This window comes from Panicum virgatum, unplaced genomic scaffold, assembly GCF_016808335.1.
Source record: "Panicum virgatum strain AP13 unplaced genomic scaffold, P.virgatum_v5 scaffold_2659, whole genome shotgun sequence".
Lineage (NCBI taxonomy): Eukaryota > Viridiplantae > Streptophyta > Magnoliopsida > Poales > Poaceae > Panicum > Panicum virgatum.
Window position 1 is genome coordinate 42,345 of NW_024376291.1, and position 10,975 is coordinate 53,319.

Genomic DNA, 10,975 nt, shown 5'->3' on the forward strand with positions numbered 1-10,975 from the left:
CAATGGGCTGGATCAGGTGCGTTCGTTGCGAAAAATCCTGACGTCACTTCGTGGCATGAACTTTTGCATTAATTGCACCAGTTTACCCCGTTTTGTACCGAGTTTCATGCAGTTCCGAAAATGATCCCAAATGCACCCAAACACAATAAAACACACCAAAACATGAGTTTATGGTCCAATGGGGTGTATCAGGTGCGTTAGTTGGGAAAAATTACAACGTGACTTCGTGGCACGAACTTCTCTACTCCTATAATGCAGCAGTAGTTCGTGCGTCGCCCTTCGCCTACGCCCCGTCCCCGTCCCACTTCCTGCACTCTCGATACAAAAATCAAAACCACCGCTTGCCCTGCGCATCCTCCGCCCGCTCCAGAAACCGCTCGCCTCCCACGCACGCTCCAGAAACCGCTCGTCTCCCGCTCGCCTCCCACGCGCGCTCCACTTCCTCCCCAAGAGCGCCTTCCTCGTCTCCCTCCCCCACGCGCCCACGACGGCCTGAGCTCCCACCGCCGGACCGCCGTGGGACCGGGCCGCATCTGCCGCAGCCGTCGCCTTCCCCCCTCAGGCAGCAGGGCGCCCGCGCGCCCCCCGTGTCGCCACCGCCGCTGGCCCCTCCGGAACGCGCCCCTGTCGGTGTCCCCCTCCGGCCGCAGGGCGCGCAGGCGCCCCCGGACCCGCGCCGATGCCGTCTCCTTCCAGCCGCAGTGCACGCAGGCACCGCCGGACCTCGCCGCCGACGCTGTCTCCCTCCGACTGTGGGACACGCAGCCGCCTCCCGGCCTCGCGGCCCCCGAATCACGCCTCCCGGGCTTCGCGGCCACGGTCGCACCATGGAGGACGACATGAAGGAGGCGAGGCAGTGGCAGCATAGGGCGTTCCAGTGGGGGATGCTCAAGGTGTTCCTGCTGCTCGGCCTGGGGCTGACCGTGGCTGGCATGCTCATGGCGCGGCACGGGCACGCGGCGGCGGTTAAGCTGTTCCGGCCATGGCTTGGAGGCGGAGCCTCCCCTGCTGCCGCTGCCGCCAACACTGTGGCGGCGGAGGGACTGGATCACTCGATGACGGACGAGGACCTGCTCTGGCGTGCGTCGTTCCGCCCGGGGGTGCGGCGGTACCCATTCCGGCGTGTGCCCAAGCTGGCCTTCATGTTCCTCACGCGCGGCCCGCTGCCGCTGGCGCCGCTCTGGGAGCGCTTCTTCCGGGGGAACGAGGGCCGCTACTCCATCTACGTCCACGCGCTGCCGTCCTACCGGACCAACTTCACCTCCGAATCCGTCTTCTATCGACGCCAAATCCCCAGTAAGGTTAGCTAACCTCGCTCAAGATTGATCTGGATGAGTCAACAGCAGAAACAAACCCCGCATCCCATTTTAGTGCCAGTACATTGAGCTTAACCTACACCGTTCAATGAATTCCAAATCAACATTTATTATCCAGTACAGTATTATATTGTCACAACACCACCAGTGATGTACTGAACTACTACTACTGAATATGCTTTCTTTAACGGTGAGTAATCTTGTTTCTAAAGCATATGTATCACAGTACTGATGGTACTTCGCTGAATACTGTCCGTGGATCAGGATTATGCAGCTTACTTGAGTGCACATCATTTGATGTTTTCTATACATGTGACAAGAATCAACCTCTTCCGCTATAAAATTGCCGATTCCGCAGGCTGCCTGCATTGCATCTCCGTTGCAAGGGCCTCATAAGTCATAACTTCTCTTCTTTAGGTGCCGGAGCTTGGATCCCTGGCTTGCAGTCCACCTGCCCGCCCCTGCCCCTGCAGCTCGTCATCTTGATCGCGCAGCTCTCATCCACCCAGGCGAAATCAGATCGCCTGGAGCATGACAAGCACCCGCTGGCCTTCCAGAATAGGTTCTAGAGCATGACCTTCTTGAACTTTGTTTATATGTTCACATCAGACCCATATCAATTGTTGTTGTTTCCTGAATTTAATTATTGTAGAGGCTTAACTCTGATCTTAACACAAGGCGTATAAGAAAGCAAATGGTGTGGAGCTCTAGATATTATAGAATTCGAAGGGAGTGTGTGAAACTGCTTACGATTCCTATGGCCGAAGGGAGCGTGTACAATTTTTTTATATACCTTAACATGATGGCACTAGTCCTTTTGTACTGCTTCTACCATTATCTCTGTGAATCTAAGTTCCCCAAATCAGTGGTCAGCTATGCAATCTTTGCAAACACTCACTTTAGTATACAATAAAAACTGAATTGCCCTTCCTAACATCACTTATCAGTTATCACCCAAAAGTAGGGGTTTAGTGATACAATATGCATGGTTTGAAAATCCCAGGCAAATCCAGATTATGCCTTTTCATTTCTTCTGCTTGAAAAATATTTGGCTTCGTCATAGGCTTCTTGCTTGGATTGTTCTTTGTGCCTACAAGGGTTTCCGTTGATATGCAGGTCCCAACAATTTCTATTTTTCAAGTGAGTATAAATGGTTGAATGATTGGGTAACACTCACACGTAAGTACAGTTCCTATGAACTTTAAGGTGCTCTTTTATAGAAACCTACTCAAGTGGCGAATTATGGTGCCACTTAACATATTAATTCTTGGTTTTGGAGAGATGTGACAAATATGTTGCATGATTTTTTTTCTTGTTTCATTGAGAGTGTAGATTACTTGATTTTTATGTCGGTGCAGTTTTTTTAGGGAATCACCATTAACACAGGGAGACTATCTTAGAATGTCTACCATGTCATCTAGGTCCATTTTCTTAAGTATGTAATCTGATGCATGACCGGAGGAGGGGGGCGGGGGGACACAGTTCGGTGTGTCTGATGATGGAATAGGAGGCGAAATGGATGTAATTTCAGTTTGCTTCCTGTTATTTGTTTTCCAGGTGTTTCTGAATTGCCCATCTGATTTCTGAACCTTGCCGCTATCCTTCTGTTCAAGGTATCATCCTATTTCCCATTCAAAATAGAAGTTGTTTAACAGTCTATTCGGTGAAATATCAGTGGCATTTACCATATTAAAGCTGCTTGATTAATTGTCTAATAACCAATCAATCTGTAAATCAGGGCTACAATGCTCCATACTCTGTAAAAAATTTCATTTGAGTTGTCAAACTGCAAACTTTGATCAGAGATAATAACACGTCAATATGATTAGTAACACATTACAACGATGGTTGATGCAGTACAATAAATACACAATAACGGAATGTAAGTATGAGCATAGTGATCTTAGATATTTAGCCTTCACTAACCTAGCAAGCTGCAAAATAGGCTCCCTGAATACGTGGACTTGATCTACTTACTAAATTTTTAGTTTTTATGCGCAGAATGTTGTCATTCTGAAAATGCTGGTGGCATCTCTCTGATCCTTGCAGGTTTATAGTGCCCCATGTTTGTGCTTGATATAATTTGGATATAATGTCCCATGTTTCTTCTCTTTGGTATTTGATCTTTGCATCGACTTACTCTAGCTCTGAGATTGTCTCCATTTCTGTAGATGGTCATTGCGTTCCTCCAATGCCTGCAAAATTAGGATATCTGATGTAACAAGCATATAAAAATACTTTCTGCAGGATGAAGCTAAAATCACACAAATGGAAAACTACTTCATCTCTGATCATGCTTTAATATTGGTTCCCAAAGTCTTTTTCATGCTTCATATAGTATGCCTCTTCATATTCACCATATGTACTGAAATTTGTAATTGTAAGCATAAGTTATAGAGGAAAGCACCCCAGTAATGAGTATTTAGAGATGGTCTGATCATTTAAAAATGCTTCTCTCCGTATTTTTTTATAAAGTGCCGGCAATAATTTAGACATCCATTTCAAGTTATGAATAATAATTTGAAATTAAACAAACATGCTCAAAATAATTTCAAGTTATTGTATGTGACAATTGCACTGGAATGGTCCAGGGTTATCACACACAAAAATATTTTTAATAAAGCAACTCTACTTCTGTCAACTAATAGTTGTCACCTCCTTATAATATTTACAGGCAGGTTTCGCCGGTGATGATGCATCAAGAGCTGTCTTCCCTTCCCTAGCATTGTGGGAAGACCACGCCATATACTGGTGTCATGGTAGGCATGGGCCAAAAGGATGCTTACGTTGGTGATGAAGCTGAGGCAAACATAGGCATCTTGACACTGAAACGATTGAACATGGCATCATCAAGAATTGGAATGACATGGAGAAAATCTGACGTCACACCTACAGCGAACTCCGTGTTACCTGAAGATCATCCTGTGTGTCGCTGACAGAGGCCCCTCTCAGTCCCAAGGCCAACAGAGAGAAGATGACGCAGATGATATATTTTTCATATAGATCTACCGACAACATTTCTATTGATTTTTTATATTGACACACATCGCTTCTGGAAATCATAAATTAGAATGATAATTAATATTCTGTATCTATATTTTGTACCACTATTTTATACCACCGTGGCAACGCACGGGCACTCTACTAGTATGTATTAATGCACCAGTTCAGTATGTTTTGCAACAAGTTTCATGCAGTTACGAATCGATCCCAAATGCACCCAAATAGTACGAAACGGACCGAAACATTAGCTTAGGGTCCAATGGGGTGGACCAGGTGCGTTCGTTGCGAAAAATCCAGTCGTGACTTCGTGGCACGAATTTTTGTATGAATTGAACCAGTTCAGTATGTTTTGCAACAAGTTTCATGCAGTTACGAAACGATCCCAAATGCACCCAAATACTACAAAACATATCGAAACCTTACTTTATGGTCCAATGGGGTGGATAGGGTGCGTCCATTGCGAAAAATCCTGATGAGACTTCATGGCATGAACTTTTGCATTAATTGCACCAGTTCACACCGTTTTGGCCCGAGTTTCTTGCAGTTACGAAACGATCCCAAATGCACCAAAACATAAGTTTAGGGTCTATTGGGGTGGATCAGGTGCGTTCGTTGCGAAAAATTACAACGTGACTTCGTGGCTAGAACTTATGTATTAATTGCACCAGTTCACCTCGTTTTCCACCGAGTTTCATGCAGTGACGAAACGATCCCAAATGCACCCAAACACTATGAAACACACAAACAAATGAGTTTAGGGTCTATTGGGGTGGATCAGGTGTGTTGGTTGCGAAAAACTACAACGCAACTTTGTGGCACGAACTTTTGCATTAATTGCAACAATTCAGTATGTTTTGCAACAAGTTTCATGCAGTTACGAAACGATCCCAAATGCACCCAAACACTATGAAACACACCAAAACATGAGTTTAGGGTCCAATGGGGTGGATCAAGTGCGTTCGTTACGAAAAATTACAACATGACTTCGTGGCACGAACTTATGTATTAATTGCACCAGTTCAGTATGTTTGGCAACAAGTTCCATGCAGTTACGAAACGATCCCAAATGCACCCAAATACTACGAAACGGACCGAAACATTAGTTTGGGGTCCAATGGGGTGGATTGGGTGCATTCATTGTGAAAAATCCCGTCGTGACTTCGTGGCACGAACTTTTGTATGAATTGAACTAGTTCAGTATGTTTGAAAACAAGTTTCATACAGTTACGAAACGATCCCAAATGCATCGAAATACAACAAAACGGACCAAATCATTAGTTTAGGGTACAATGGGGTGGATTTGGTCTGTTCGTTATGAAAAATTCAGACGTCACTTCGTGGCACGAACTTTTGCATTAATTGCACCAGTTCACCCCGTTTTCCACCGAGTTTCATGCAGTTACGAAACGATCCAAAATGCACCAAAATACTACAAAGGTCCAATGGGGTGGATTCGGTGCGTTCGTTGCGAAAAATCCCGATGTCACTTCGTGGCACGAACTTTTGCATTAATTGCACGAACTTATGTATTAATTGCACCAGTTCAGTATGTTTGGCAACAAGTTCCATGCAGTTACGAAACGATCCCAAATGCACCCAAATACTACGAAACGGACCGAAACATTAGTTTGGGGTCCAATGGGGTGGATTGGGTGCATTCATTGTGAAAAATCCCGTCGTGACTTCGTGGCACGAACTTTTGTATGAATTGAACTAGTTCAGTATGTTTGAAAACAAGTTTCATACAGTTACGAAACGATCCCAAATGCATCGAAATACAACAAAACGGACCAAATCATTAGTTTAGGGTACAATGGGGTGGATTTGGTCTGTTCGTTATGAAAAATTCAGACGTCACTTCGTGGCACGAACTTTTGCATTAATTGCACCAGTTCACCCCGTTTTCCACCGAGTTTCATGCAGTTACGAAACGATCCAAAATGCACCAAAATACTACAAAGGTCCAATGGGGTGGATTCGGTGCGTTCGTTGCGAAAAATCCCGATGTCACTTCGTGGCACGAACTTTTGCATTAATTGCACAAGTTCACCCCGTTTTGCACCGAGTTTCATGCAGTTACGAAATGATCCCGAATGCACCCAAACACAATGAAACACACCAAAACAAGAGTTTGGCGGTCCAATGGGCTGGATCAGGTGCGTTCGTTGCGAAAAATTACAACATGACTTCGTGGCACGAACTTATGTATTAATGCACCAGTTCAGTATGTTTTGCAACAAGTTTCATGCAGTTACGAAACGATCCCAAATGCACCCAAATACTACAAAACGGACCGAAACATTAGTTTAGGGTCCAATGGGGTGGACTGGGTGCGTTCGTTGCGAAAAATCCAGTCGTGACTTCGTGGCACGAATTTTTGTATGAATTGATCCAGTTCAGTATGTTTTGCAACAAGTTTCATGCAGTTACGAAACGATCCCAAATGCACCCAAATACTACAAAACATACCGAAACATTACTTTAGGGTCCAATGGGGTGGATAGTGTGCGTCCATTGCGAAAAATCCCGATGAGACTTCGTGGCATGAACTTTTGCATTAATTGCACCAGTTCACCCCGTTTTGCCCCGAGTTTCTTGCAGTTACGAAACGATCCCAAATACACCCAAACACTATGAAAGGCACCAAAACATGAGTTTAGGGTCCAATGGGGTGGATCAATTGCGTTCGTTGCGAAAAATTACAACGTGACTTTGTGGCACGAACTTATGTATTAATTGCACCAGTTCACCCCGTTTTGCACCGAGTTTCATGCAGTTACGAAACGATCCCAAATGCACCCAAACACTATGAAACACACAACAAAAATGAGTTTAGGGTCTAATGGGTTGGATCAGGTGCGTTGGTTGCGAAAAATTACAACGCAACTTTGTGGCACAAACTTTTGCATTAATTGCACCAATTCAGTATGCTTTGCACCGAGTTTCATGCAGTTACGAAATGATCCCGAATGCACCCAAACACAATGAAACACACCAAAACATGAGTTTAGGGACCAATGGGGTGGATCAGGTGCTTTTGTTGCGAAAAATTACAACGTGACTTCGTGACATGAACTTTTGCATTAATTGCACCAGTTCCGTATGTTTTGCACCAAGTTTCGTGTAGTTATGAAACGATCCCATATGCACCCAAACACTATGAAATGCACCAAAACATGAGTTTATGGTCCAATGGGGTGGATCAGGTGCGTTTGTTGCGAAAAAATACAACGCGATTTCGTGGGATGAACTTTTCCATTAATTGCACCAGTTCAGTATGTTTTGTAACAAGTTCCATGCAGTTACGAAACGATCCCAAATGCACCCAAATACTACGAAATGCACTGAAACAATATTTTTGGGTCCAATGGGGTGGATTGGGTCCGTTCGTTCCGAAAAATCCCGACGTGACTTTGTGGCATGAACTTTTGCATTAATTGCACTAGTTCATCCCGTTTTGCACCGTGTTTCATGCAGTTACGAAATGATCCCAAATGCACCTAAACACTATGAAACACACCAAAACATGAGTTTAGGGTCCAATGGGGTGGATCAGGTGCTTTCGTCATGAAAAGTTACAACATTACTTCGTGGCACTAACTTTTGTATGAATTGCAACAGTTCAGTATGTTTTGCAACAAGTTTCATGCAGTTACGAAACGATCCCAATGCACCCAAACATTATGAAACACACCAAAACATGAGTTTAGGGTCCAATGGGATGGATCAGGTCCTTTTGTTGGGAAAAATTACAACGTGACTCCGTGGCACGAACTTTTGCATTAATTGCACCAGTTCAGTATGTTTTGCACCAAGTTTCATGAAGTTACGAAACGATCCCAAAAGCACCCAAATACATCGAAACATACCGAAACATTACCTTAGGGTCCAATTGAGTGGATTGGGTGTGTCTGTTGCAAAAAAATACCGACGTGACTTCGTGGCACGAACTTTTGCATTAATTGCACCAGTTCACCGCGTTTTGCACCGAGTTTCATGCAGTTACGAAACAATCCCAAATGGACCAAAATACTACAAAGGTCCAATGGGGGGGATTAGGTGCGTTCGTTGCGAAAAATCCCGACGTCACTTCGTGGCACGAACTTTTTCATTAATTGCACCAGTTCACCCCGTTTTGCACCGAGTTTCATGCACTTACGACATGATCCCAAATGCACCCAAACACAATGAAACACACGAAAACATGAGTTTAGGGTCCAATGGGGTGGGTTAGGTGCTTTTGTTGCGAAAAATTACAACGTGACTTCGTGGCACGAACTTATGTATTAATTGCACCAGTTCAGTATGTTTTGCAACAACTTTCATGCAGTTACGAAACAATCCCAAATGCACCCAAATACTACAAAACAGACCGAAACATTAGTTTAGAGTCCAATGGGGCGGATCAGGTGCGTTCGTTGCGAAAAATCCCGATGTCACTTCGTGGCATGAACTTTTGCATTAATTGCACCAGTTCACCCCGTTTTGCACCGAGTTTCATGCAGTTACGAAATGATCGCAAATGCACCAAAATACCACGAAGGTCCAATGGGGTGGATTGGGTGCGTTCGTTTTGAAAAATCCCGATATTACTACGTGTCACGAACTTTTGCATTAATTGCACCAGTTCACCCTATTTTGCACCAAGTTTCATGCAGTTACGAAAATGATCCCGAATGCACCCAAACACTATGAAACACACCAAAACATGAGTTTAGGGTCCAATGGGGTGGATCAGGTGCGTTTGTTTGGAAAATTACAACGTGACTTCGTGGCACGAAGTTTTGCATTAATTGCACCAGTTCCATATGTTTTGCACCAAATTTCATGCAGTTACGAAACGATCCCAAAAGCACCCAAATACATCGAAACATACCGAAACATTACCTTAGGGTCCAATTGAGTGGATTGGGTGTGTCCGTTGCAAAAAAATACCGACGTGACTTCGTGGCACGAACTTTTGCATTAATTGCACCAGTTCACCGCGTTTTGCACCGAGTTTCATGCAGTTACGAAACAATCCCAAATGGACCAAAATACTACAAAGGTCCAATGGGGGGGATTAGGTGCGTTCGTTGCGAAAAATCCCGACGTCACTTCGTGGCAGGAACTTTTTCATTAATTGCACCAGTTCACCCCGTTTTGCACCGAGTTTCATGCACTTACGACATGATCCCAAATGCACCCAAACACAATGAAACACACGAAAACATGAGTTTAGGGTCCAATGGGGTGGGTCAGGTGCTTTTGTTGCGAAAAATTACAACGTGACTTCGTGGCACGAACTTATGTATTAATTGCACCAGTTCAGTATGTTTTGCAACAAGTTTCATGCAGTTACGAAACAATCCCAAATGCACCCAAATACTACAAAACAGACCGAAACATTAGTTTAGAGTCCAATGGGGTGGACCAGGTGCGTTCGTTGCGAAAAATCCCGATGTCACTTCGTGGCATGAACTTTTGCATTAATTGCACCAGTTGACCCCGTTTTGCACCGAGTTTCATGCAGTTATGAAATGATCGCAAATGCACCAAAATACTACGAAGGTCCAATGGGGTGGATTGGGTGCGTTCGTTTTGAAAAATCCCGATATTACTACGTGTCACGAACTTTTGCATTAATTGCACCAGTTCACCCTATTTTGCACCAAGTTTCATGCAGTTACGAAAATGATCCCGAATGCACCCAAACACTATGAAACACACCAAAACATGAGTTTAGGGTCCAATGGGGTGGATCAGGTGCGTTTGTTTGGAAAAATTACAACGTGACTTCGTGGCACGAAGTTTTGCATTAATTGCACCAGTTCCGTATGTTTTGCACCAAATTTCATGCAGTTACGAAACGATCCCAAATGCACCCAAATACATCGAAAGATACCGAAACATTACTTTAGGGTCCAATTGGGTGGATTGGGTGTGTCCGTAGCAAAAAATCCCAACGTGACTTCGTGGCATGAACTTTTGCATTAATTGCACAAGTTCACCTCATTTTGTATAGAGTTTCTTGCAGTTTCGAAAGGATCCCAAATGCACCCAAACACAATGAAACACCAAAACATGAGTTTGGGGTCCAATGGGCTGGATCAGGTGCGTTCGTTGCGAAAAATCCCGACGTCACTTCGTGGCATGAACTTTTGCATTAATTGCACCAGTTTACCCCGTTTTGTACCGAGTTTCATGCAGTTCCGAAAATGATCCCAAATGCACCCAAACACAATAAAACACACCAAAACATGAGTTTATGGTCCAATGGGGTGTATCAGGTGCGTTAGTTGGGAAAAATTACAACGTGACTTCGTGGCACGAACTTATGTATTAATGCACCAGTTCAGTATGTTTTGCAACAAGTTTCATGCAGTTACGAATCGATCCCAAATGCACCCAAATAGTACGAAACGGACCGAAACATTAGCTTAGGGTCCAATGGGGTGGACCAGGTGCGTTCGTTGCGAAAAATCCAGTCGTGACTTCGTGGCACGAATTTTTGTATGAATTGAACCAGTTCAGTATGTTTTGCAACAAGTTTCATGCACTTACGAAACGATCCCAAATGCACCCAAATACTACAAAACATATCGAAACCTTACTTTATGGTCCAATGGGGTGGATAGGGTGCGTCCATTGCGAAAAATCCTGATGAGACTTCATGG

The 10,975-nt window shown here is 44.4% G+C and overlaps 1 protein-coding gene across 6 annotated transcripts; it reads left to right on the plus strand.

Moving 5' to 3' along the window:
• Window positions 1-257: 257 nt before the first annotated feature.
• On the plus strand, window positions 258-4,407 carry LOC120694060 (glycosyltransferase BC10-like). 6 transcript variants are annotated; one of them, XR_005683318.1, is made up of 5 exons: window positions 258-1,296; window positions 1,734-1,878; window positions 2,433-2,495; window positions 2,874-2,929; window positions 3,991-4,407. XR_005683318.1 is itself a non-coding variant. In XM_039977234.1 (4 exons), the coding sequence occupies exons 1-3, from the start codon at window positions 828-830 to the stop codon at window positions 2,881-2,883; spliced, it is 624 nt and encodes a 207-aa protein (XP_039833168.1). In that variant the 5' UTR covers window positions 258-827; the 3' UTR covers window positions 2,884-2,929; window positions 3,991-4,407. The 6 variants fall into 6 exon arrangements, 2 of the variants coding, with proteins under 2 accessions (XP_039833168.1, XP_039833167.1); XR_005683320.1 differs by having other exon boundaries at window positions 261-1,301; XM_039977234.1 differs by lacking the exon at window positions 2,433-2,495.
• The last annotated feature ends 6,568 nt before the right edge of the window (window positions 4,408-10,975 follow it).

Coding starts and splice junctions, on each gene's coding strand:
- LOC120694060 (XM_039977233.1), top strand. CDS start 828: ATGGAGGACGACATGAAGGAGGCGAGGCAGTGGCAGCATAGGGCGTTC. Junction 1,297..1,733: donor CTATCGACGCCAAATCCCCA/GTAAGGTTAGCT, acceptor TCTCTTCTTTAG/GTGCCGGAGCTTGGATCCCT. Junction 1,879..3,990: donor CCGCTGGCCTTCCAGAATAG/GTTCTAGAGCAT, acceptor TAATATTTACAG/GCAGGTTTCGCCGGTGATGA.